This window comes from Numenius arquata, chromosome W, assembly GCF_964106895.1.
Source record: "Numenius arquata chromosome W, bNumArq3.hap1.1, whole genome shotgun sequence".
NCBI lineage: Eukaryota > Metazoa > Chordata > Aves > Charadriiformes > Scolopacidae > Numenius > Numenius arquata.
Window position 1 is genome coordinate 2,645,415 of NC_133615.1, and position 27,093 is coordinate 2,672,507.

At 49.0% G+C, this 27,093-nt stretch overlaps 1 protein-coding gene across 1 annotated transcript in view; it reads left to right on the forward strand.

The window, feature by feature from the left end:
* The window catches only part of LOC141476738 (unconventional myosin-Vb-like), a 170,439-nt gene that overhangs the window by 39,858 nt on the left and 103,488 nt on the right, over window positions 1-27,093 (forward strand). The window contains exons 4-7 of the mRNA XM_074165546.1: window positions 171-315; window positions 19,043-19,199; window positions 21,960-22,103; window positions 23,249-23,330. Of these exons, the coding sequence (XP_074021647.1) occupies window positions 171-315; window positions 19,043-19,199; window positions 21,960-22,103; window positions 23,249-23,330 (528 nt within the window). The remainder of the gene's footprint in view (window positions 1-170; window positions 316-19,042; window positions 19,200-21,959; window positions 22,104-23,248; window positions 23,331-27,093) is intronic.

Sequence of the window (27,093 nt, forward strand, 5' to 3'; positions counted from 1 at the left end):
TGCTGAGATAAGAATTAGGAGTCCTTCCCCATTCCTTTCTCATCCTTTTTTTTTTTTTTTTTTTTTTATTCTCCAAGCCTCATATTTAAAAAAAAAAAAATGATTAAAAAAAACTAACTCAAGCCCTGAAAAGCCTGAAGTAACGTATCTGTCTATTTATCTGTTCTAAGGTATTGTACTTGTTGCCATCAATCCGTACGAGCAGCTGCCAATCTACGAACAAGATGTCATCTACGCCTACAGCGGCCAAAACATGGGGGATATGGACCCCCACATCTTTGCGGTGGCGGAGGAAGCCTATAAGCAGATGGCCCGGTGAGTGGGCGCTCGGTCGACGGGGTTGGATGAAAAGCGGGCAAATATCCAATTAAATATTGTAAATAAGCAATTAAAGTGAAGATATGGGAAAGACGGTGGAAAATTCCAGATTTTCATCTCTGCTGAGAATAACGGGGGCTTCTATCATGCCTTTATATCCCTGAGTTGGTATGGTATCTCCCCGTGGTCTTCACCCATGGGTGCTGTAGCTTTGTCCTTCTTCTGCAAGATGCAACACTTGGTTCCTGTGTCAGCCGCCCTTCAAGCTGAAATCTCTTTGAGATCAAGTGTTTCTAATTAATTCTAATTACCAACTTGACGCCGTTATCAGCCGGTGAGACTGCCGGGTAGGTTGGGCTGATGGAGATCTTTGTGGTCCTCAGGAACTGACGGGTTGAGTGCCACTGTGATTCAGATGGGGATCCTTCTCCTCCTGCTGCTGCTTGGATTAGTTTCCTGGAAGAAATTCAAACCGCTCTGCAAATGTCATGTTTAATAGCTTGGAGGAAACCTCATTTCAGATAATTTGGTGAGATAATCAGGCTAAACCCAGCAGCTAATGTCGGTCCTCCTTATGGAGACACTGTGAATTTTGAGTTAGGACGTGACTGGCAGATATTTGGAGATATTTATGGGTCCTGCAAAGCTGGTGTCTTCACCAGAAGAACGTGGTTTGAGTTTTACTTTATTTATTTCTCCGTGTTGCTGAGGACAGATGCAGGATTTTGTTCTTACCAGGTAAGCCATGATGTAAAAGAGAATTTGAGAGGAAGCTGAAAGTTCTTGCACCGGGGATCATTTTGTTGTAGTTGTCTGGATTCGCACGGTGTGTTAAGGTTTATTTGTGGATTAGCTGTGATTTTTATACAGCCCTGGCTCTTAATAGCAAGAGTAAGCACTGAACCGTTTACTGAAGGTTTCAGCCTGTTTTCTGCCATGCCTTGGCCGTAAGCGGTGCATTAGGATGCGTTTCTACTCAAAGATGAGCCAGAGTTCAATCCCAAAATGCAGCTGGAGGAGCACTGCCATGGGCGGAGATCGGATGGATCGTACAGGAAGGACATGGACCTGTTGGAGCGAGTCCAGAGGAGGCCACAAAGATGCTGCGAGGGCTGGAGCCCCTCTGCTGTGAGGACAGGCTGAGAGAGTTGGGGGGGTTCAGCCTGGAGAAGAGAAGGCTCCGGGGAGACCTTAGAGCCCTTTCCAGTCCCTCAAGGGGCTACAGGAGAGATGGGGAGGGACTCTTGATCAGGGAGGGGAGCCATAGGACGAGGGGGAAGGGTTTTAAACTGAAAGAAGGGAGATTGAGATGAGATACAACAGTTGGTGTTTTCCTCCGTATTTTTTGGAGACAGTGGGCTAACTGGTAGCTTTAGCCAGCGATGCTCAACTCTGTGCTCCCATCCTTAGAGTAAATCTGCTTTTTTTGACAGCCACACAACTAATTCATAACTGTGGGAGTGCTCTGTTTGCAAGGGGACGGGGAAATAACCACCTTTGAAGCCCTGAAACAAGACGCTCTCTCTTCAGCACTGCACTGTCTCGGGCTGGTAGTACGGTAATTGCAGGCTTGGGTACAAAAGAGGGATTCAAATGGGGCTGAGGAGAGACTGTAAAGTGGATTACAGGAATCTGCTGGGTTGTTTGAAATGTGCCTTGAAGTGTAGCACTCTATATTTTGAAATCTGAAAGCTTCTGGGTGGACGTTGTGTTCTCCGCAGTTTGATCCGGGCTTTTCCCTCCGTAAGGAGAGCAGTGGAGCTGCTTGAGATGGATGCGTCTTGCGCGTAGATGCTGTGTCGCGTGGGTGATGGATGCAGTGCATTGGACAGGATATATTTTTCACAGAATCACAAAATGGTATGGGGTTGGAAGGGACCTCTGGAGACCATCTAGTCCAACCCCCTGCCAAAGCAGGTCCACCCAGAGCAGGTTGCACAGGAACGCGTCCAGGTGGGGTTGGAATGTCTCCAGAGAAGGAGACTCCACCACCTCCCTGGGCAGCCTCTTCCAGGGCTCTGCCACCCTCACAGGAAAGAAGTTCCTCCTCATGTTTAGATGGACCTTTTTATGTTCAAGTTTGTGCCCATTTCCTCTTGTCCTGTCCCTGGGCACCACTGAAAAAAGCCTGGCCCCATCCTCCTGACACCCACCCTTGAAGTATTTGTAGACCTTGATCAGATCCCCCCTCAGGCTTCTCTTCTCCAGACTCAAAGGTTCCAAGTCCCTCAGAGGGATGCTCCAGGCCCCTCATCATCTTTGTAGCCCTCTGCTGTCCCCTCTCCAGCAGTTCCCTGTCCTTCTTGAACTGGGGAGCCCAGAATTGGACCCAGTGCTCCAGCTGTGGCCTCCCTAGGGCAGAGAAGAGGGGCAGGATAATCTGCCTGGACCTGCTGGCCATGCTCTTCCTGATGCCCCCCAGGATGCCATTGGCCTTCTTGGCCACAAGGGCACATTGCTGGCTCAATTTTTGCTTTTTTGAAGTGAATTACTGACTCTGCGAGATGCCTCCTGTCTGTAGCTCTGCTTTAGGCAACGGGGACACACGTGAGCATGGTGGGACACGGGTACTTGGGCAGTTGAGCCATGAGGATGGAGCTCTGTGAGCGTGTTAAACCTAAACCCGTGCCAAACCATCACTCGTTTTGGGATGTTTTCGCTTTTAAATGATTGCGTTATGTCTGATGCATCCTATAGACTTACACATTAAAAAAAATGGAATTATTCATTCTAAAACCAAATTAAATGCAAATCACATCATGAAAAAGTGAGAAGAATAATGCAGATGTGCGTTTCACTTGAATTTCTCTGGTTTTCTTTCAACGAGAATGTTCTCCCTGTAAGAAAATCAAACAGGTAAAACAAGCTGTCTCCGTGGAAAGATTTCCTGGAAAAAGCTGATGTTATTTCTGAGAAAAAAGGTGCTGAGTAAGCAATTTTCTGCAGCCACAGAGCAGTCGTTGCCGTGTGAGCTTGTCCGGTCTTTGGTGGTGTGTCAGCTTCGAGTTTTGCAAGAAGCGGCTTCATTTTCATGCTTTTATACGTGTCCGTGGGATAATATTCATGCAGTTTGTGTGGCAGAGCAGAACTTCATTAACTGACTCTCGTTAAACTGTTTCCTTGAGGTCAGACGCTGCACTGGGGTAATAAACCCTGCAAAAAAATAAGCCCTGAGACTTTTTGGGGGGGGCAACAGGCAAATAGTGCAAAGTTGGAAGGGAGTGTGTGAGCTGGGTGATGGTGCCAGCTTCTCCCTTGCTGCCAGGTTTCAAGTTGCAGCGGTTCTCCGAGGGCAAGCTTGTCACCCTTTTCATGGAGACCTGGATAAGGAAGGATAAGGAAGGTGTTTATGGGACAAACAGAGCAAGAACGTAATAAGGAAACATGAAGTCACCTTGAATAGCTCTTCTCCAGAGCAGAAGGCAAGGTCATAGGATCATAGAATGGTTAGAGTTGGAAGGGACCCTAAAGACCATCCAGTTCCAACCCCCTGCCCTGGGTGGGGACACCTCCCACCAGACCAGGTTGCTCAAAGCCCCCTCCAACCTGGCCTTGAGCCCCTCCTGGGATGGGGCAGCCACAGCGTCCCCTGGGCAACCTGGGCCAGGCTCTCACCACCCTCATATATATATGTATATAATAAATATATATATGTATAGTTTAGCCTTATTAGTGGCCCAGGGCACGCTGGGCAGACGCAGTGGAGGTTGCTGAATGGGCTTGAGTTGGATGGCAAGAAAAATGTGAGATTCTCAGATAAGTGAGAAAAGTTGAAGGCAATTAGATTTTTAATTCTCTGGCCTTCTAATACACCATTGCGGCGTAGAGACAGGGTGCCAGGGAAGAACTTAAGACCTTTGCTGGTCTACAAGCATTAATTAAGTTGTCCTGGGTTTTCTTGCTTGTGGTGTCCATCAGATGGGACTGGAGGCATCTTCACAGGTGGCTTTACAACTGCACTGGCTCCCGTGTCTAGTGTTGTCCCATCATCATAAAATGTCTTTTTAAATTAGAAAAAAAGCTGTGGGTGGGCTGGGCAAGGGGCTGCAGAGGGCGTATAACAATATCTGATCCCTTTTTTTTGGGACAAAATAGCTCCCAAAGCATCTGAACGCTTATTATGATTAGGACGCGTGTTAAAACTGCCCTTTAAATGGAAGCTTCTCCCAAAAAGGACGCTTTGCAGCGCGTTGCTTTGCAAGGACTTGCATGTAAAACAGCTTCAGGAAAAAAAAAAAAAGGCAAGTGATTAAAATTCATATGTGACAGCCTTTAATTTTTCCGGTGCCCAGCTCTTTAGAAGCTCCCCGCGTACCCAGCGTGAGACTAAGCGCCCTGGGTTCCTCCAAACAATATTGTTTGAGGCCAAATACACAGCGTGGAATTAATTTGCTCCAAGTGCTGCTACCGGAGGCGATGGAGTCAAGCGTTGGGGTGGTGGAAGGGATGGATGGTTTGATGATTACTAAATAGCTGAGGCTGTGGGGTTCGAAGCAATTTGTGCTTTGGGACAGGGAAATGCAACCATCTCCTCCTCTGGCCTTGCTCTCCATCCTCTTGATGTTCCCTGACGAGGTGCATTGGGTGTCGGTGCCTTTCACGCCTTTGGGTGCTGCAGAAGGCATTTGCCCTACTGAAAGCGGACTAAAAGCTCTGGGAGAACATCCAGAATCTCTCAGAGAGACAGTGCGGCCCTGGCTGATTGCTTCTTGCTTTTCTTAGAGGAACAAAAGATCCCTTGTGTGCCCAAATCCCGGCGGTGGCTCGGATTTCCTTGTGTGTCATCACTCTGGGCAGAAGCCTTGGTGTCTAGCGAAAATTCCCCTTGAAACTTGATTTCTGCTGAAATCAACCCAACCAGCAGCTTTCCACGCAGGAGCGGGGATTTTTTTTTTTTTTTCCTCGCTTCTAACCCTGAGCCACGTTTCTCTCGATGAATATGTCCCCATCAGTCGCTGCCAGCTCCATGGAGGTGACCGAAGTTTGCACGGTGACAGTGCGACGCCGGCTTCTCACTCCCAGCCTTTGGGAGCTTCAGTTAAAGGTTAGACGTTCCCCTTTGTGTCTGCAGCCCCATTTTTCTTCTCTAGTAGTGGCTTTTCTGGTTTTGGCCCCTGTCTCTTCCTTTAGTACCAGTTAGGTCCACTCTGGGCACAGGCCAGGACTTGGTAGCCCAAGGAGGGTTTCTTAATGCCTTTATGTTTTGCCTTTTAATCATACATTATGCTTAATAAAGTGCAAAATTGAAGAGCGGTAGGTGATAGGGGTATGTGGTGTGAATGGCATTGCTGTGGGTGATGGGGCAGGAGAATGGGCCCTCCAAAGGCTGTCAAACATCCAAAAATGTTGACAGGCCAACTGACCAGGATGGGGAAGTTGATGAGGCCTTTTCCCCATCTGGAGCACTGTGTCTAGTTCTGGGCTCCCCAGTTCAAGAAGGACAGGGAACTGCTGGAGAGGGGACAGCAGAGGGCTACAAAGCTGCTGAGGGGCCTGGAGCATCTCTCTGATGAGGAAAGGCTGAGGGACTTGGGTCTTTTGAGTCTGGAGAAGAGAAGCCTGAGGGGGGATCTGATCAAGGCCTATAAATACTTCAAGGGTGGGTGTCAGGAGGATGGGGCCAGTCTTTTTTCAGTGGTGCCCAGGGACAGGACAAGAGGTAATGGGCACAAACTGGAACATAGAAAGTTCCACCTAAACTTGAGGAGGAACTTCTTTGCTGTGAGGGTGGCAGATCCCTGGAAGAGGCTGCCCAGAGAGGTGGTGGAGTCTCTTTCTCTGGAGACATTCAAACCCCACCTGGACACGTTCCTGTGGGACCTGCTCTGGGTGGCCCTGCTTTAGCAGGGGGTTGGACTAGATGATCTCCAGAGGTCCCTTCCAACCCCATATCGTTCTGGGATTCTGTGAGGCTAAATTGTTCATTGCATGGCCTTGTACAGACAAATACCCACAGCCATGGAGAGTTTGATGGCTCCGCCTCAACTACCTTGCTGGACATAAGCGTGGAGAGTAGCAAGTTTGGCAGCGGGTCGGACTAGATGATCTCCAGAGGTCCCTTCCAACCCCATAGCATTCTGTGTAAAATGGGGAGCAGGGAGTGAGACGGTCTTTGCTTGAGTCGTAAATTTAACGGCGAAAGCGTCGTAAACCCCTTGCTGTATATTCTGTGTGTTTTCTGATTAGCACATAGAATCATAGAATGGTTAGAGTTGGAAGGGACCTTAAAGATCATCTAGTTCCAACCTCCCTGCCCTGGGCAGGGACGCCTCCATCTGGATCTTGCCACGATAGCGACGTTATATCACACATGTGGACCTTTTAATTAGCATTACATGGCAGCAGTCTCTGTCAGATAAACAAAAAATAAGTGGAATGTTCAAATCTTTCAGTGAAAAAGATCTCAGGCAATAAAGGACTTGCAAAAGCCACCTAAGAAGCGTGTGGGCTGGGTGACAAAGTAAATATCATGCTTTTTATTTAGTTGGGCATCCGTTGGGCTGCTGCTTTAAGAGATGCACGATGTCTGCAAAGCTGCTGCATGTGGTCAGACAAAAATATCTCGATCTCATCCATGCATAACTCCGCTAAACTGGAAATGCAGAATGTTTAATTGTTCTCTTGCCAAGAGCATGAAAGGGCTCTGCGGACCTTAACTGACCCTTGCAACCTCGGTGGGGAAGCAAGTGTTCTGGTAACATGTTGGTTAGACTGGAGTTTCCTCCTTCCCAGCATGAGGATCTCCTCGCAGTGGTATCGACAGAATGGTAGAATTGTCCAGGTTGGAAGGGACCTTTCAAATCATCGAGTCCAACCATCAACCCAACAATTGACAAAACCATCACTAACCCATGTCCCTCAGCACCACGTCTGCCCGGCTTTTAAATACCTCCAGGGATGGTGACTCCACCACTGCCCTGGGCAGCCTCTTCCAAGGATTAATAACCCTTTCCATGGAGAAATTTTTGCTAATATCCACCCTAAACCTCCCCTGGTGCAACTTGAGGCCGTTTCCTCTTGTCCTACAGCCTGTTCCTTGGGAGAAGAGACCGACCCCCCCTGGCTACACCTTCCTTTCAGGGAGTTGGAGAGAGCAAGAAGGTCTCCCCTCAGCCTCCTTTTGTCCAGGCTGAACACCTCCAGCTCCCTCAGCCGCTCCTCACAAGACTTGTGCTCCAGACCCCTCACCAGCTCCGTTGCCCTTCGTTGCCTTTGTTCTTGAAGAAGGAATAAATTAAGACGTGCAAGAGTGGTTTTCTGGATCAGTTCAGCTTCTGTGTATCTGTGCCACAGATCTCATCTGTGGCTCAGTCAATCCTGGATAAATCTCAGTGTTTGTGATTCAACCCAGGATCAGCATCTACTTTGTGATTCCTAATTTCGAAGTTATATGGAAGTAGCATGTCTTCCCTTTCCAGCCCTGCTGTGCTGGCATGAAATGCTCGAACACCTGGACTGCAGATGGGTAACTCAAGTAGTGGCTTTCCATTTTTGTTGGACGTTCGTGCACCCACGTCTAAAAAACAAAAAAAATTACTGCTTGCCTACACCAACAGCAACAAGGATGATCTGTGTCTTGCAGAGATACAGATGCTGGTGGGGCTGTGCATGGCCATGACTGGAGAAGAGAAGGCTCCGGGGAGATCTTATAGTGGCCTTCCAGTATCTGAAGGGGATCTACGAGAAAGCTGGAGAGGGACTTTTTACAGAGGTGTGTAGTGTTAGGATGTAGGGTAATGGCTTCAAACTGAAAGAGGGGAGATGAAGATGAGATATTGGGAAGAACTTCTTTGCTGTGAGGGTGGTGAGAGCCTGGCCCAGGTTGCCCAGAGAAGCTGTGGCTGCCCCATCCCTGGAGGGGTTCAAGGCCAGGTTGGATGGAGCTTTGAGCAACGTGGTCTGGTGGGAGGTGTCCCTGTCCAGGGCAGTGGGGTGGGACTGCGTGGTGTTTAAGGTCCCTTTCAACCCAAACGGTTCCATGATTGCTCTCTTTTCTGCTGTGGGCTGTAATGCTGCAGCTGGAAAAGAGCAGAAATTGCAGCATCGACCCTGCTCATAAGCTAACAGAGGCAGGGAAGAGTATGGGCACGGTGGGGGATGTCCTTTGATAGCACTTCAAATTTCAAGCTTTACAAGAGGATTTAAAAGCATACAATGAGAGAGCGGGTAGGAGTTAAAAGAGAGATTAACCCCCGACAGAGATGCAGGAGGAATCAGGCTGGCACAATAAATAAGGCTTAATGCTGGGTTATCTTAAAGGCAGGGAAGGGTTTAGGGCTTCTGATGAATAAGGTTGCGTCGGGGGGTTGCTCAGCTGGGCTTTGCAGGAGGTTCCGTCTCACAACTAAAGCTCTGGTCTAAAAAAAGGGTCAGAAGGAAAAAAACCAAAACATTCGATAGCCTTGAATTTGGGAAGGGGAGAAACCAAGGGGGTTCTCTTCTTTAAAGTGGGATAGGGAAGAGGGGAGAAGGTTTTGGAAGAGCCCATAAACATTTTGGTGCTGGTGTTAGATCTCGGGCTTTGCAGAAGGAGCTGGACACAACTTGGAGCTCTGAGGTGTGAAAGTTGCAACACTAAATATCGTTAAACGTTCAAAACGGTGTTTACGAGCCTCGTAATTACCTCAGAGCCCAAAGACTTGCTGTTGCCCTTGCCCACCTCCCCGTTGCTGCTCGCAGTCCCACGTTGTTCTCAGGGAAGCTCTGGAGACCTCAGGGTGGAGAACCCAGAGCGCGCACCCGAAAGTCAACTATCCAGTTGATTTCTGAAAATCTCTTTCTGGGCTTTTCCTAATGTATATCAGCTGTGATTAATTAGATGGTAATGTAGGAGTTTTACAAGCATCAGTGGCTGATGATGAAGGTGATGAAGGAAGGACCTTCTTTCTGAAACTGCCATGGGGTTGGAAGAACAAGTGACTTTGTCCTCCTGGTCCCCACAGAGCTGAACTGCTGGGGGTAGCATCATCTGAGCTTGGGGAGCAGAAAGCCAGCGTGATTCTTGCCCTGGTGTGGTCCTTATTGGAAGGATGTGAAGCCTCCTCCATCTTCAGGGCTGCAGTGCTCCACAGGGGCCACCTTCTGCGTGTTGGGTGGTTTGGGTTGGACCCAGGGTGCGATCCCAGCGCAGAAAAAGAGCATCAGGGTGCCAGAGAGCTAATAAAATTGGCCGGGCGCGTGTTTTGCTCTTGTTAGAAACAGCACACAAAAGAATCGCTGACCTCGTTTTAGTGTGGCCGAGGAGCTTGTGTTCTTCCCCAACAGGGTGTGCAAAGCATAAATCCTGGGAGAAGGTCATCCATCCGTCCTTCCCGCCCTCGGGAATTGGTGGAAAGACGGGAGCCAGCTCAGCGTTTTGCAGAAACTTTTGAGTCCGCAGGATTTTTCTTTGCTATTGAAGGGGCATTTCCAGCCGGCTGCACAAAGCAGTCCCGGGAGAAAGTAACCTTAATGAGCTGGGACTAGTGGGACTCCCACCGCCCTCACAGGAGGAGTAACTGGTTTGCTGGAGCATCGTATAAAAGCGTTCCGACCTCTGCAAAGACGTCTTAATTGCACCGCGGTGTTTGATCCCGGTGTTAGAAATGACAGATTGATCGGTGGGTTAAATAGGGTTTTACAGAGGGAAGGTAGCGCTTCGTGCTGCTGCAGAAGAGAAGGTTAATTCTCTCGTTACCTGTGCTGCGTCCTCATCCTTTCCCATTCAGGGCCAAACTGGTTCTTTTAGGCTTTTTCCCAGCAACTGAGAGCTTCAAGCCCGTATTTTTTCTTTGGCTTCTTGCTAAAACTCAGGGGTGCGTGAGCAGATTGGCTCCGAAGCTGCAAAGGATGGACTCCGTGGGGTGCATCGTATCCGATGCATCTTCTTAAGTGAGACCGTGGATGGGTTGTGGATGATCTAACGTCCTTTGGGCACACCTGCAACAGCCGAGTGATGTTACACCAGGCTTTGGCATTGCTGAAATCATAGAATGGTTTGGGTTGGAAGGGACCTTAAAGATCATCCAGTTCCAACCCCCCTGCCATGGGCAGGGACACCTCCCACCAGACCACGTTGCTCCAAGCCCCCTCCAACCTGGCCTTGAACACTTCCAGGGATGGGGCAGCCACAGCTTCTCTGGGCAACCTGGGCCAAGGTCTCACCACCCTCAGAGTCAAGAATGTATTCCTAATACCTCATCTAAATCTCCCCTCTTTCAGTTTAAAACCATTACCCCTTGGATATTCCTGTTTTCTTTCTCTGGTTTGTTGCATTAAGGTGCAAACTTATCTTGACCAGTTGTGTCTATCACTATCAGTTGTGATGGTGCCGGGGTGGGGAAGGGCTACAGCAGCTTTTGGGGCGGTTCTGGCCAAAATGTATTTTGGAGCTGTGGTGTGACCCATGTAGGTTTTTGGTGAAAAAACTCAGTATAAGCCACTGTATAAAAATAATTACCTACCTCCAAAAAACAATAATGTAAGGAAAAGAAGAAGTTGCATAGGGTGATGGATGCTATTTATGAAAGATGCTGTAGAAAAAAAACCCTAGATGAATATTTAGTAGCAGATGTTTGATAATGCAAACAGAAAGCGTGTCCTTAAACGCTTTTTTTTGACTAGACATGAAATAATATCTTCTTGATTTTCTTCAGAGGGAAAAGTCTGACTACCCCAAAGTTGTGTTTTCGTATTTGCGTTGACCGACGATGCCGGATATTCTAAAAATCCGAATTAAAACCAACATATAAAACAAACTGCCGCCTCTCCGAGCAGCAGCGTTGCTCCAAATTTTAGTTATCCCACAGAAATGGGAATGATCCCTGGCTTCGGAGGCTATTTCAGAGGCAACGCTGAGTTTTATCTTTGTGATGTATGGCTTCTGTTTATTCACTTGAAGGCAGAGTCAGACCGTCTCCGTTTTCCATCGCTGTCGTTAGCACTTGGGGGGGATGCAATCCAACGGTCATTAAATGATTGTATTTTTATATAAAAATACAATGTAATAACCACACTGGGTTTTAGCAGTCGATGTCAAAGTGTATTAGAGCCCGTTGTGCATCGAGGCTTTATGGGTGTTCTCGTCGTGGTCAGAATAAATTCAAACTACCCTACTTAAAGCATTTTTAATCTTCAGATTGCTTTACGAACGCTAATCCTCCCAGCATCCTGAAAGAAGTAGGTTAAATATGATTTCCACGGTGGGAGAGGCTCATTGACTCGTTCCACGACGTGGAGAATTAATGTCGGATCCGGGATTAGAGCTGGAGTGACCCCTGACAATTATTCACAGGGTCTGGCTCTGCCCCCGTTTGCTTTGGATGTTTTTCCCTCTCGGAGGAACGGTGTTTTTAGTGGTTTTGCTCTCGCTGCTGAGATCAAGATGAAGTTGTGCAGTGATTTGCCTAAAGCTGCTGGGGCCGGTGATGAAGAGCTGACTATAAAAGCAAGTTCTATAAGCTCGAGGTCCCTTCTCGTGGCTTTATATTTACTGCTCTAAAGAAAGCTGACATTGGAAAAATTCTGACTGTGATTTAGGTCTGGAGAACATTGGGAGTTCAAATACTCCTGCTTTCAAACAGTGTCGGTGAAGGCTGAGGGTCTTGGATGGATGGATGTGCTTTGAGATGTCCCCTATCTCCTCTTGATGGTGGGTGGGAACTGGTGGTGGGAACCATCGCTGTCCTTGGGTTCGACGCAAGGGCTTGACCCATCCCCTTTCTTGCAGTGAGGAGTTTCCAGGGATGTTCAGCCCTGACTTAACCAGGTAAACAGATGGAAAAATCGTACATCACGATGACTAGTGACATTCCCAGGCTGAGAACTGCGTATGGAAATGCTCAGCGGTGTCTCACCTCTTGATTGCCCTGATGCAACCAAAACGAGCGCAGCTCTTAGTCCAGTTGGAGACCTGTGTCCACCTGGGCGGGCTTGAAGGTTGAACATTTCTACACACCTTTCCCAGGCTGTTTGGAGGCACCTCCCAGGGTAGTGGTGTTCTCTGCTCTGGGTGAAATACTAATTCCTTAAACAAGCAGGGAAATCTGTTTCCTTGATGGAAAGGTAATTAGCAGCTAGTCCTAATCATCACAGGTACCTGTTTGAAGTGTCCTTTCTCTGCATAGCCAACTGACTTTTTATTTTCGCCTCGGGCAGCACCTTGAGATGTTGCCCGAAAAAAAAAACAAACAAACCAACAACCTGATGTTTTTCACACATTGTGAAAACTTATTTGTTTTGCCTTATTGGTTTTGCTGGGCTGGATGCCTCACCCATCTCTCGCTCTGTGTGTGGCCAAGGGTGAGAGTCCTGATGGGTGTTGCTTGTAACATGACAAATCTCAGTGAAAAAAAAGAGGTGTTACCTGCGTAGCAGCTCATGAACAGGTATTAATTACTTGAAGAGGGCTCATTGAAGTAGGAAAGTGAAGCAAAACATTAAATTGCGCAGACAGGCATGGTTCCATAGGCTGTATCAGATGCCACCAGCACTTGGAGACCCCAACTTTGGAGGTGCTGCTGCCCCTTGTGTTGAAGAAATTCTGGTGGACTTTGTTCTGGTTGGACTTCTGTGCCTTGATGGTTTTGTAAATGTCTCTGATGGATGGAGGCTGTAGCTCAGATCATGGTTTTAGTTTTCGAGAAAGATTCCATGTAGAATCATAAAATGCTTTGGGTTGGAAGGGACCTTAAAGACCATCCAATTCCAACCCCCTGCCATAGGCAGGGACGCCTCCCACCAGACCACGTTGCTCCAAGCCCCGTCCAACCTGGCCTTGAACCCTTCCAGGGATGGGGCAGCCACAGCTTCTCTGGGCAACCTGGGCCAGGGTCTCACCACCCTCACAGCAAAGAAGTTCTTCCCCAGATCTCATCTCAATCTCCCCTCTTTCAGTGTCAAACCCTTCCCCCTCGTCCTGTGGTTCCCCTTCCAGATCTAGAGTCCCTCCCCAGCTTTTCTGGAGCCCCTTGAGGGACTGGAAGGGGCTCTAAGGTCTCCCTGGAGCCTTCTCGTCTCCAGGCTGAGTCATCTTAGAAAGCTGTTCTAAGTGGAGAAACAAAAGTCCTGCAGACCCATAGGGGTGAGGGTGCGAGAGTTGCATCTTTAAGTCCCTCATACCTGGTTTTGAGCTGTAGGCATATGGTGGGAACAGCATCTTTGGGTACTGTTGAAGCCTAATTCCTGTTGCACGCCCTGCGTTGCTGGACAAGCGCGAGCATGTTGTGTGCCACCATGTGTGCATAAATTGAGCTGTTTACCCCGGGGAGAAGAGCACTGGTGCACATCATAACCACCACAACAAGCCACAGTGGCAGCCCTGAGGCGCACAGGAGCCACATAAGCCCCAGGAGGAGATGTGACAGCATTGCCAAGCTGCAGCAGAGCCGGTATTCACCCATAACACTTCTATTTTTTCCAGGCTTTATTTCCATAATAATTTTCTTCTGTGCTGATGCTGCCAAAACTGACTGTATTTCAAGCAGTTTTGTTGCGTGCGGCACCTGCACAGTGGCTAAACAATTCTGGATTTTTTTATTTCACGATGAATACAAACAAATCCTGCCTGTTTTTAACCATTTCTGCTCCCTCAGCAGCCTGTTTGCTCCCAACTTCTCCTTGGGATTCATCCATCTTTCCCTGCTGGCACCAGCAGCTGGAACAGAGGAGAAGGGAAAGTCTCTGTAGCCTTTATTTCTGAAGGCTTTTATTCCTGAAGTTGGAGAAGAATCACAGAATCCCAGAACAATATGGGGTTGGAAGGGACCTCTGGAGATCATCTAGTCCAACCCACTGCCAAAGCAGGTCCACCCAGAGCAGGTCCCACAGGAACGTGTCCAGGTGGGGTTTGAATGTCTCCAGAGAAGGAGACTCCACCACCTCCCTGGGCAGCCTCTTCCAGGGCTCTGCCACCCTCAAAGTGAAGAAGTTCCTCCTCATGCTGAGATGGAACTTCTTACCTTCAAGTTTGTGCCTGTTCCGTCTTGTCCTGTCCCTGGGCACCACTGAAAAAAGCCTGGCCCCATCCTCCTGACACCCACCCTTGAAGTATTTATAGGCCTTGATCAGATCCCCCTCAGGCTTCTCTTCTCCAGACTCAAAAGACCCAAGAAGTCCCTCAGCCTTTCCTCATCAGAGGGATGCTCCAGGCCCCTCATCATCTTTGTAGCCCTCTGGTGTCCCCTCTCCAGCAGTTCCCTGTCCTTCTTGAACTGGGGAGCCCAGAACTGGACCCAGTGCTCCAGCTGTGGCCTCCGTAGGGCTGAGAAGAGGGGCAGGATAATGTGCCTGGACCTGCTGGCCATGCTCTTCCTGATGCCCCCCAGAATGCCCTTGGCCTTCTTGGCCACAAGGGCCCATTGTTGGCTCATGGTCATCCTGTTGTCCATCAGGACTCCCAGGTCTTTCTCCTCAGAGCTGCTCTCCAGCAGGTCACCCCCACCCTGTCCTGGTGCAGGGGGTTATTTCTCCCCAGGTGCAGCACCCTACTTCAGCCTTTGTTGAAGTTCATCAAGTTCCTAAGAAATGTCTGAACATCCTTTTTTTCCACCAAAAAAACAACAGAAGAGACAGGTTACTGCAAACACAGGATCTTGAGTGGTCTGGCTTGGAAGCCAGCAGCTTTTTATTTTATTTTATTGATATAATACAACTCCAGAAGGTTTCTTGTGCCATGGAGAACCCGCCTGGCCCATTTCATGTAGCAGCAGATCAGCCGTTAGGGCAAATCCTAGAGAAATTCTGGAAAAACGTGACCTGGCAGAGCAGCTGTAATAGCAGTCAATTATATTGGCCGTGTATTTTATCACTAGATTCGGTGTCTTCTGGAAAATGATGGTAAAAAACAAGCCAGAGGGAGGAATAAACGACTCGGGATGCAACATATAAGGCAGTTTGTGACAGGTCTTGAAGGTCATGGAGACTGCGGGTCTGGAAAGCTCCTCGGATGGGGCTCCCTGGTGGGTTGGTCTCTGGCCTCCTCCAGCCAGGCACACCCTCACGTGGAGAAGTTATGAAAGAGGTCAAAATCAATAACGAGAGGTCTTCATTATGAATCTTAGATAGGAAAAAAAAAAAAAAAACCAGGTTATAAAATATTACCTTGTAGCAGTGCTGACTGGATGCCAAGTCATGCATAATTCCTGGGTTTTGAGCTTCATTGGCTTCGTTCAACTGAAATCTCTCCCGGACCGATGCAGTTTTTCGTCTTCTGCCTTAAAGATAAAAAAAGGTAGGGAAATGTTTCCTGAAATGTGCCGCTTGAGCAGGACCTGTCCTGCTGAGAAGAGTGAGAAGCAATAATTCTCAAGTAACTTTTATGCAAGTGCAGCTCTAAGCTAAGCCACCTTTGCGTTTGTAGGGCTCCTTTTGCAGGGCCAGCCCTTCCTGGCAGAGATCTCGGTTGTCACCTGCTGGAACCAGGACATTCCTCTTTCTTCTGCTTCTCCCTCACCTCTGATGAGGGATACTCTGTTCCTCCGTGCTCGCAGCCCATGCCAAAATCTTTGTCTGCCCCTTTGTAGTTGACATGAATTTTATGTGTTGCATCCTACTGATGGCCGACGTTGGACGTTTGCTGCTGGAGCTCAACAGGTGGTTGTCCGTGAAGATGACCAAAGCAGACGTGAAACTTCTCACCAGCTTAAACTGGAGATAAACAGCGATAAATCACTGCCCTCAACCTGTCCCGGGAACCGCTGCTATGGGTTTATCCAGCATCCTTCTATTTTTGGTGCTTGGTCTTCCTTCCTCACTTTGGAGCTGGCACTGGTTTTTCTCCGTTGGGTTCGTGTGTCGGGTGGCTTGTGCTACAGAAAGAGCTTTGTCACACACCTGTGGAGGTCTAAAGGTGCAAGATTGGAGCGTTGGCAGCCCCGTGCCCACATCCTGCCAGCTGGCTGCCTGCAGGAGAGTCACAGTAGCTTTGCCAAGATGTGTGGAGGGCATGCAGCCGTGACGTAGTGAGTCCTGAGTGACATGTGCAGGCTGTCCCCACCGGGGCTGAGTCACCAGGAAGGAGAGCTCTGGGTTTTTGGTTGCCTGGGTGAGGTTGTGTTCGGTTCACGGACGGTATTTCTGCATTAACTGCCTGGTAGCTGGAGTGATTGGAATCATGGAATCGTAGAATCATAGAATGGTTTGGGTTGGAAGGGACCTTAAAGATCATCCAGTCCCAACCCCCTGCCCTGGGCAGGGACACCTCCCACCAGACCACGTTGCTCAAAGCCCCCTCCAACCTGGCCTTGAACCCCTCCAGGGATGGGGCAGCCACAGCTTCTGTGGGCAACCTGGGCCAGGGTCTCACCACCCTCACAGCAAAGTTCTTCCCCAGATCTCATCTCAGTCTCCCCTCTTTCAGTGTCAAACCCTTCCCCCTCGTCCTATGGCTCCCCTTCCTGATCAAGAGTCCCTCCCCATCTCTCCTGGAGCCCCTTTAGGGACTGGAAGGGGCTCTAAGGTCTCCCCGGAGCCTTCTCTTCTCCAGGCTGAACCCCCCCAACTCTCTCAGCCTGTCCTCCCAGCAGAGGGGCTCCAGCCCTCGCAGCACCTCCGTGGCCTCCTCTGGCCCTGCTCCAACAGGCCCATGTCCTTCTGCTGTTGGTGGCCCCAGAGCTGGAGGCAGCATTGCAGGGGGGTCTCCCCAGAGCAGAGGGACAGAATTCCCCTCTGGCCCTGCTGGCCACGCTGCTGGAGATGCAGCCCAGGATGCGGTTGGCTTTCTGGGCTGCCAGCGCACGTTGCCGGCTCATGTTGAGCTTCTCATCCACCAACAACTCGAAGCCCTTCTCCTCAGGGCTGCTCTCCAGCCATTTTCCGCCCAACCTCTATTTGTGCCTGGGATTGGAGGTTCTTCTTGCCTTCCAGCTGGTGGATGCCCAGAAGAGCCATGGAGCTGGCCAGGGGATGGATTAAGATGTACTTCATGAATCGATCCCTGGAAAATATAAACGCGGCTGGAAATTCCTCACCTCTGGAAGTGTTGGAAAGTTGTGGTTGGCACCGAAGTGCTACATGTTTGATTTGACTGAGGTTTTTCTCCAAACCGAGTATCTTGAGCCTAGAAGGAATTAAGATGTCGAAACCTCACAGTGGAGGAAAGTAACGGCGTGGGGTTGAGCACGTTTGTATTTTTGAGAGCGTAAGAGTCGTTTATGGCAAATCATTTAACCTCGGTTCTCATCTCTCGCTGGTATAAACCTAAACTGAGTCTCTTAAATTGAAAAGCATTTTTATGGTATTTCCTGATGTCAGGAGAACTGCAAGGCATAAATTTACTCTTTCATTCCTATATAGGATTTTGCGTGGCTGCATTCGGCTGTGATTCGTGAAGTCCGAGCAGAGTTTGGGAAGTTTTAAGTTGATCTTATTTAAAAAAACACGCTCAATTACATACTTCCAGCTTACCCCAATGGCTCTGATATTTTTTGGGAGCTTATATGAAACCCTGCAGTGAAAACTCTCTCTATCCCAAAGTCCCAAAAGCCAAATTGCAGCGGTGCCGGGTTTGCTACGTGACGGTGATGCCCTGGGGAGCGGATCCCAGTGCAGATTTTTGCCTGGAGGGATGTAGTTCTCCTGAAAAAAAAAGTCCTTTTATTGCCTTAGCTCTCCTCTGCCACAGCTCAAGCGCGTTAAACTGATTATTTATTGGGATGTATCTAGTGGTGGGATCATCCGTGGTGGGAAGGACTGGGTATTTCAATATAGCCACGATGACTGGTGCAAGTTTTTTGTGTGAATAATGAATTTTGCAAGTAGAAAAAGGCATTTGGATGAGTCTTGTGCTCCGTGCAAGGCTGAAAAGCTACATCAGGAGATGCACCCTCAACTTTCCCATGCAAAGTCTTGTGGTCTGTGCTAGTTCTGGTGACATCAGAGCTGCTCCTGGTGACCCAGCACCAACCTGGGCATGGAGCATCAGAGGCTGCTCCCACCACGGCTGGAGAAGGGTTTGTGGCAGCCCCTCGGTGCAAGAATTCCCCGTCCTGCAAAATATTTTCATACGTGCAGATAAAAAGGTTGGGTGTGTATTTGCTTGAATTTTGTTATCTTGGTGCTGAAACACCTGTATCCTTTTATAAGCAAATTTAACAGTGCTTGGAGAGGTTAAGGTTGCCTGAACCTTCTGTTATTGCACGAATCCTTCTTGAAAACTATTTGTTTTGCAAAGCTCCGGGAGCTGAACAAATTTTACTTGGTGATGTCCACCAGGAATTGCTTTTAAACTCTTTATCCTCTTTTGCTTACCCCTTGGTCCCAGAAATACCCCAGGATTTGGGGGTGATTAGATGGTGCGAATCTGATGTCAGAGACGTGCTTTGTATTATTGTTGTCAAAGAATTAGCCAGATATTCATATAATTGCATAGGGAATTAAGTCACAGAATTGTAGGGGTTGGAAGGGACCTCTGGAGACCATCTAGTCCAACCCCCGTTCCCAACACTGGGCTGCGTGCTCCAGGGGTGAAGAAAGCAGCAGGGTTCATGCGGGGGTTCATCTCCCGCTGTCTCTGCGAGCCCTTGGAGATGTTCTGGAGATGTTTATAGTGTCCTTTACGTTTTAGCTGAGATGTATCACAATTGTGTGTTATTTACCATTAATTTGGTAGCATCCAGAATAAATCCAGCATCCATAATGTAGGCGGTAACAAGGTGAGGAAGATGGAGACATATGAAGACGGAGGATCGTTGTGTGATGAGAACAAACTGGATTAACTTACAAAAGCTTTTCTTCTGTTCTGTAACAGGGATGAGAAGAACCAGTCCATCATCGTGAGTGGGGAGTCTGGTGCTGGAAAGACGGTCTCTGCTAAATACGCCATGCGCTTCTTTGCAACCGTGGGTGGTTCCGCCAGCGAGACCAACATTGAAGCCAAAGTCCTCGCGTCGAGCCCAATCATGGAGGTAAAAACTGCATAATTTCCTTCGTCCTGCTTAAAGTCATCACTTCCTCTCTCCAGAAGCCACAAAAACAGTGGGAGCCGTAGGGACTTGTGAGCCAGACTGGATTTGCAGCCACACAGCAGCCCCGAGGTGGTCTGAAAATAGAGAAATATGGTGATAACCTCCATTTACCCACCCCAGTTGCTCCTCTGTTTGATGGTTTTGAAGCTGAGTCCGTGCATCCCCACCAGGGCTCCAAGAACTGGGCTTTGATGGGGCTCAAGAGTGGAGACCCTGAGCGGTGCTCTGAAGGAAAAGAATTCCTTTACCGGATGGTGAAAATAAAGGTTTGAGTACCTAAATCCCATTTTCCAAATAGATTCTGGAGTCGGAGTGCCTTCATTTGCAAAACGAAGACCAGGATTTGGGCTTTTCCAAAGTGGGTTCAGAACTTTTGTGGGACTTTTCTTTTAAAGGCAGGAGCTCCCAGGGATCTGTGACACTCGATGATCTGTCACAGTGTGAGCATCATGGTGTTTTGTTTTTTTTTTCCTCCTTCTCCTGTGCCTCTGTGATATGTAGCTGCAATACCTGGGAACACTTAAAAGCATCCCGGGAAAAATCATAGCGCGTGCTATTCTTTTATATGACCCCATAATTTTTTTGCTCTAATTTGCTTGCCCGTGGTTCAGTTCCGCATATAATTTCTCAGTGCTGGGGCCGGGGAACCTGTCTGTCGTTACTGGAAATAGAGGAGGACGTTGCCCACGCAAAAAACCGTAAAAGAGAACTGCCTGGTTTGCAAAAACCCCAAAGTTGAAATGTGATGATGGAGCAGAGGGATGCGTGTGTCATGAAATAGCCCTTAGCAATGAGATGCTCCGTGTTTGATGGATGGGGTGTATATCCCTGGGGCAGGTATGTCTACGTTATAGACAAGGAATTGACGATAAGGTGATGACGGTAATTCTGGATTGTAAAATATCAAGTTGTAGTGTTTGGTGTAGCAGTTTGGGAACGTTTTATTTCCCTAGAGGAGGGGTGTCTCTAGTCTGGAGAAGAGAAGACTGAGGGGGGATCTGATCAAGGCCTATAAATACTTCAAGGGTGGGTGTCAGGAGGATGGGGCCAGTCTTTTTTCAGTGGTGCCCAGGGACAGGACAAGAGGGAACGGGCACAAACTTGAATATAGAAAGTTCCACCTAAACGTGAGGAGGAACTTGTTTCCTGTGAGGGTGGCAGAGCCCTAGAAGAGGCTGCCCAGAGAGGTGGTGGAGTCTCCTTCTCTGGAGACATTCAAACCCCACCTGGACACGTTCCTGTGCAACCTGCTCTGGGTGGCCCTGCTTTGGCAGGGGGTTGGACTAGATGATCTCCAGAGGTCCCTTCCAACCCCATAGCATTCTGTGATTCTGTGTTGGGCTCTGGGCAGAAATGGAGAGTGTGTGCTCTGCCTCTGGCATGTGGATTGGAGGTGAGAAGTGGGGGCTGTGGGTCTGGGAGCACTGTCAGCGATGGGGAAGGGTGTGCTACAGGAGTAGAGGGGTCTGGAGCACAAGTCTTGTGAGGAGCGGCTGAGGGAGCTGGGGCTCAGCCTGGAGAAAAGGAGGCTGCGGGGAGACCTTCTTGCTCTCTCCAACTTCCTGAAAGGAGGGTGTAGCCAGGGGAGGTCGGTCTCTTCTCCCAAGTCACAGGTGATAGATCAAGAGGAAACAGCCTCAAGTTGTGCCAGGGAAGGTTTAGGGTGGATATTAGGAAAAAAAATTATACCAAAAGGGTTATTAAGTGTTGGAAGAGGCTGCCCGGGGCAGTGGTGGAGTCACCATCCCTGGAGGTATTTAAAAGCCGGGCAGACGTGGTGCTGAGGGACATGGGTTAGTGGTGGCTTTGTCAGTGTTAGGTTGACGGTTGGACTCGATGATCTGAAAGGTCCCTTCCAACCTGGACAATTCTATCATTCTAAATAAATGGGCTTTGGTGGAAGGAGGAGCATTTGTTAGCAGGGGGGTTGGGTTGGTGGTGGATGGATGGAGCAAGGAGCAGTCAGGACTTGCTGAGGTTGCCTGCACCCTTCGAGAGGTTCACAAAGGCTCATTCCCTTCCATTGTTTCTCCTGTGCTTGCTTGAGGCTCCTCATCTCAGGGCAGGAGAATGGTGGTCGAAAATAAGGTTGGTGTAGCCATGAATAAGAATATTGCCTTTCTCCAGCCTTCTTCCATCACCACCAGTTCTTCTTTGGTTGCTTGATGGATTCCCATGTTTGCACCCTTGATGTTTGCACATGGGCTGGATTCTCTCCTCGGCAAGGAGGTGACAGGCAGGCACTGGAGAGGCACAGAGGGGCTTTGGCTATGTCACCGAATCCATGGACCAAAGCCCAACCATCTGGAGATGGATTGCAGCCAGGTCCCTCCTTCTCCCAGGGCTTCTTCGCCCATGTCTCCTCCAGGAAAGCTGCCAATGTTGACTGTTTGTGAACAAAGGTGGGGACATCCTGCAAGACAAAGCTGGAGTGCTATGCCTGTTGGGATGTAGATGATCTAATTACTGTATAAATACTCATTTCTGTTTATATGCATTTTTTTTTTCCATAAAAATTCGGGAGACATCACATTTTCAACGAAGAGTCTTCCCCAAAGTCGCGTTGTTGCTCTGCCTTCTGCATCTGGGAGGGGGTTTTCCTCAACTCCTCCCATGGCTGTTTATCTGATTACAAATTTGAATGTTTAAAAAATTTTAAAAACTAAGGTAAAAATTAATGTTGAATTTTCTTGTACACAGGCAATTGGAAACGCTAAAACAACAAGGAATGACAACAGCAGTCGCTTCGGGAAGTACATTCAGATCGGCTTTGATAAAAGATACCACATCATTGGTGCCAACATGAGGACGTATCTGTTGGAAAAATCACGAGTCGTGTTCCAGGTGAGGAGCTGTGCTTTTTTTTTTTTTTTTTCTTCTTTTCTTTCTTTTAGGTGCTATACTCCCGGAATTTAATAGTCTGGATCTTTTCTTTGGATTAAAAAAATTACTTTAAAAGTAGCTTTCCTGGTGGACACGGCTTCCAGATGTGTCTTTCAGGATCAGTCTTTTGCAGTTGTTCTTGATAATCCCAACCTGGTCACCTCATTCTGGAGGAATATGTACCTGTGAGAGTCATTGATTGGCCCTTGATTGTCCCCTCCATGCCTGAAATTGGAGCCCCGAGGAGAGACCGCTGCTCCTGGCCTGGCTGCTGGGCAGGGATGGAAAGCATTTCTCTGGGCAGCTGCTGAAATTTTTACTAACTCTTATAAAAACCAGGAAGAATAAAGTGCAGGCAGCAGTCTTTTGTTTTGAAGATTATAGAATCATAGAATTGTCCAGGTTGGAAGGGACCTTTCAGATCATCGAGTCCAACCGTCAACCCAACACTGACAAAACCCATCACTAACCCATGTTTCTCATCACTATGTCTGCCCAGCTTTTAAATACCTCCAGGTGACTCCACCACTTCAATGGTGACTCAACCACTTGTCCAGTGCTTGATCATTTAATGGTTAGAGTTGGAAGGGACCATAAAGATGATTGAGTTCCAACCCCCTGCCCTGGGCAGGGACACCTCCCACCAGACCAGGTTGCTCCAAGCCCCGTCCAGCCTGGCCTTGAACCCCTCCAGGGATGGAGCAGCCACAGCTTCTTTGGGCAACCTGGGCCAGGGTCTCACCACCCTCACGGCAAAGAAGTTCTTCCCCACATCTCATCTCCATCTCCCCTCTTTCAGTGTCAAACCCTTCCCCCTCGTCCTATGGCTCCCCTCCTGATCAAGAGTCCCTCCCCAGCTTTCCTGGAGCCCGTTTAGGGACTGGAAGGGGCTCTAAGGTCTCCCAGGAGCCTTCTCTTCTCCAGGCTGAACCCCCCTAACTCTCTCATCCTGTCCTTACAGCAGAGCGACTCCAGCCTTCTTGGTGGCACAGAGGAGATCTTGATGATGGGAAACTGGAGAGGAGTTCAGGGTGGATTCAGGCTGAGGGTGCGAGCACTGGTGTAACCTCTTCCTGCCTTTATTAACTTGCCATTTTCCCTTGTAGGCAGAGGACGAACGCAATTACCACATCTTCTATCAGCTTTGTGCCTCGGCGAGTCTTCCAGAATTCAAAGAACTTGGACTAAGTAAGTACTTTCACCTCCTTGCTTGCTGGTCATGGCTGCCTGAGTGCGATGGCAACAGGAGAATGTGGTGGGATTAGAAATGCAGGTCATCGATCAGGTTGCGTGTTCCTGTTCAGTGGAGATGAGCTTGAAGTGCTTCCTCCCCGCAGTGGAGAAGGTTTGCTCGTGCCATCTCCAGGGATGTGGCACCTTCGAGTCCGTTATCTTCTTAGATTGGCCGTCGGTGGTTAACTCCACATATGCATTACAAGTTGGAAAGAAGTTCCTCCTGTTGTTTAGATGGAACTTCTTGTGTTCCAGTTTGTGCCTGTTCCCTCTTGTCCTGTCCCTGGGCACCACTGAAAAAAGCCTGGCCCCATCCTCCTGACACCCACCCTTGAAGTATTTATAGGCCTTGATCAGATCCCCCCTCTGTCTTCTCTTCTCCAGACTCAAAAGACCCAAGTCCCTCAGCCTTTCCTCATCAGAGAGATGCTCCAGGCCCCTCATCATCTTTGTAGCCCTCTGCTGTCCCCTCTCCAGCAGTTCCCTGTCCTTCTTGATCTGGGGAGCCCAGAACTGGTCCCAGTGCTCCAGATGGGGCCTCCCCAGGGCAGAGCAGAGGGGGAGGATGACCTCCCTCCACCTGCTGGTCACACTCTTCCTGATGCCCCCCAGGATGCCATTGGTCTTCTTGGCAACAAGGGCACATTGCTGGCTCATGGTCATCCTGTTGTCCACCAGGACTCCCAGGTGTTTTTTCTCAGAGCTGCTCTCCAGCAGGTCACCTGGTGCAGGGGGTTATTCCTCCCCAGTTGCAGGACCGTACCCTTGCCCTTGTTGAATTTCACCAGGTTCCCCTCTGCCCAACTCTCCACTTATTTCTCTTTCTTTCGAGGGGTTTTTTCATTACCAGCTCTGCGTCAGATTTACTAGCCCGTATCTCAAGATGACTAGCCAAAACTCACTTCTTTCCTCGTGTGAGATGCACCTTATCTGCCTGTCAACCTTTCCTTCCCAAGGCTCATACAAAACAAGGAGTATCCTGATGTAAAAATCCATTTTTTATTAGACAGAGAGCAGGATGTATATTTTTCCATATCAAAAGCCGGAGCTGTTGCTTTTCCTTTGGGTCTTGCACGTGCAAAGAATCGTTGTTACTTTCTTCTATATCGCAAAAAGCTGGAAAGCAAAGAGTCTCTCAACTGACGTGAGCCCAAACGGAGCAAACCAGTAAGTGCTGGTTTTTCAGGGAGAGCAATCCTAAAGGTTTGCTTTTTAAAGTAGAAAGTAAATTGCGGTGAATCAAAGGGTTTCTGTGCTATTAAAATCATTTTATACCTTGAAATATAAATATTGGAATCGGTTATAACAGAGAAGACTTGAGGCAGAAGCAGATCCCAATGGGGATGGTTAAAATTGGAGGCTGATGTCCCCGTCCTATCAACCCCTGACAGCCCTGGCTGTGTCTTGCCGGGTGACATGTGACAATATCAAGCCGTTAATGCCATGTGCTCCATCCGGTTGTGCTGGGTGGGGGGACCGGGATGGACATCATCTCTCTGACCCCAAACAGTGGTTTCTGCCCCTTATTCCTGCTGCTCCGGCAACAAGCAGTGTTACCGAAACCTCCCGCTCCCAGGCTTTTGTAGGACGTAAAGAATTAAATGTTTTTTTTACAGCCTGGAAGTACAGCTAATGCAAAAGCCCGTGGGAGGGCTGGGAAGGGCTGGGGACCTTCTGGTGGCAATGTGAGTCAAAAAAGAAGTGCAGATTGCAGTGATTTTAAAGGTTACCAGCAGGGTGACGGGGAACGCGCAGTAGGCTGCTTTTCTCATTATTTTCACGATACATCAGGAAATATGTGAGCGTTTAATGATCTTTCTGAGCTTTTCTTGGCGAGTCCCTCCTTCCCGGTTTGAAATGAGTTGAAGCTGAGAAGAGATTCTGGGTGGGATGGGGAGGCCATCCACCTCCTGGGCTCCTCCAGCCCTCCCCAGGGCCAAGCCTGCTCCCTTATTTCCAGGACTGAGGAGGAACTTCTTTCCTGTGAGGGTGGCAGAGCCCTGGAAGAGGCTGCCCAGAGAGGTGGTGGAGTCTCCTTCTCTGGAGACATTCAAAACCCACCTGGATGGGTTCCTGTCCAACTGCTCTGGGTGACTGCTCTGCTTTGGCAGGGGGGTTGGACTAGATGATCTCCAGAGGTCCCTTCTAACCCCATATCATTCTGTGACTCAGGTTTTGGCCTCAAATAAGCCCTTGTTTTAAGGAAGGGTGATTGCACGTGAAGCTTTTTTAAAGCAGATCTAAATCCCGCGGTCTCTTCTTGTTGTATCTGCATTTAAAACGCCTCGCCATAGGATTTAGCTTTGCGTCATCCTGAAAGAATTTTGCTAAAGCACAGGTGCTGAAATGGTGTCATGCTGGCACTGCGGGCGTTTCTCCATTCCCTTTGCTCCTCAGGTTTAGGGAAAGGTGTTAGAGTGTCTGAACGGGTCCTGGGTAAAACAGGATTTAAAAAAAATCAAAGTTGTAACCTCAGTATTTGAAGTAATACGTTGTGTCCAGCTCTGGAGTCCTCAGCACAGGAAGGACTGTTGGAACGGGGCCAGAGGAGGCCATGGAGATGCTCCAAGGGCTGGAGCCTATCTGCTGTGAGGACAGGCTGAGAGAGTTGGGGGCAGTTCAGCCTGGAGAAGAGAAGGCTCCGGGGAGATCTTAGAGCCCCTTCCATAGAATCATAGAATGGTTAGAGTTGGAAGGGACCTTAAAGATCATCCAGTTCCAACCCCCCTGCCATGAGCAGGGACACTTCCACTAGAGCAGGTTGCTCAAAGCCCCATCCAGCCTGGCCTTAAACACTTCCAGGGATGGGGCATCCACAACTTCCGTGGGCAACCTGTTCCAGTGCCTCACCACCCTCACAGTAAAGAATTTCTTCCCAATATCTAATCTAAATCTCCCCTCTGCCAATTTAAAACCATCACCCCTTGTCCTGTCACTACACTTCCTGACAAAGAGTCCCTCTCCGGCTCTCCTGTAGGCTCCCTTCAGATATTGGAAGGCTGCTCTGAGGTCTCGCCGGAGCCTTCTCTGAACAACCCCAGCTCTCTCAGCTTTTTTTCATAGGGGAGGTGCTCAATCCCTCTGATCATCTTTGTGGCCCTCCGCTGGACCCGTTCCAACAGGTCCATTCTGTTCCAGTCCCTCAAGGGCCTCCAGGAAAGCTGGGGAGGGACTCTTGATCAGGGAGGGGAGCCATAGGACGAGGGGGAAGGGTTTGACACTGGAAGAGGGGAGATTGAGATGAGATCTGGGGAAGAACTTCTTTGCTGTGAGGGTGGTGAGACCCTGGCCCAGGTTGCCCTGAGAAGATGTGTCTGCCCCATCCCTGGAGGTGTTCAAGGCCAGGTTGGATGGGGCTTGGAGCAACCTGGTCTGGTGGGAGGTGTCCCTGCCCAGGGCAGGGGGTTGGAACTGGATGGTCTTTAAGTTCCCTCCCAACCTGAACCATTCTGTGATTCTATGCACCTGTGCGATAGAGCAGTTATTCGAAGCCCAAACATACCACAGCTCTGCTCTGTTTGAACTTGGTTTGCACGAGGAAGGGGCTTCATCACTGCAAGAATTAGTTGCACTGATTTATCAAGGTTGTACTTCATCCATTTCTGAGGAAACCATAGTTAAAAGGAGGCGGGTGCGCTTCGGGGACGGACAGGATGGGGGACAGGGAGCATCCCAGTACACGATATGGAAAGCTACTGGTTGCTGATGCCATTCTTGT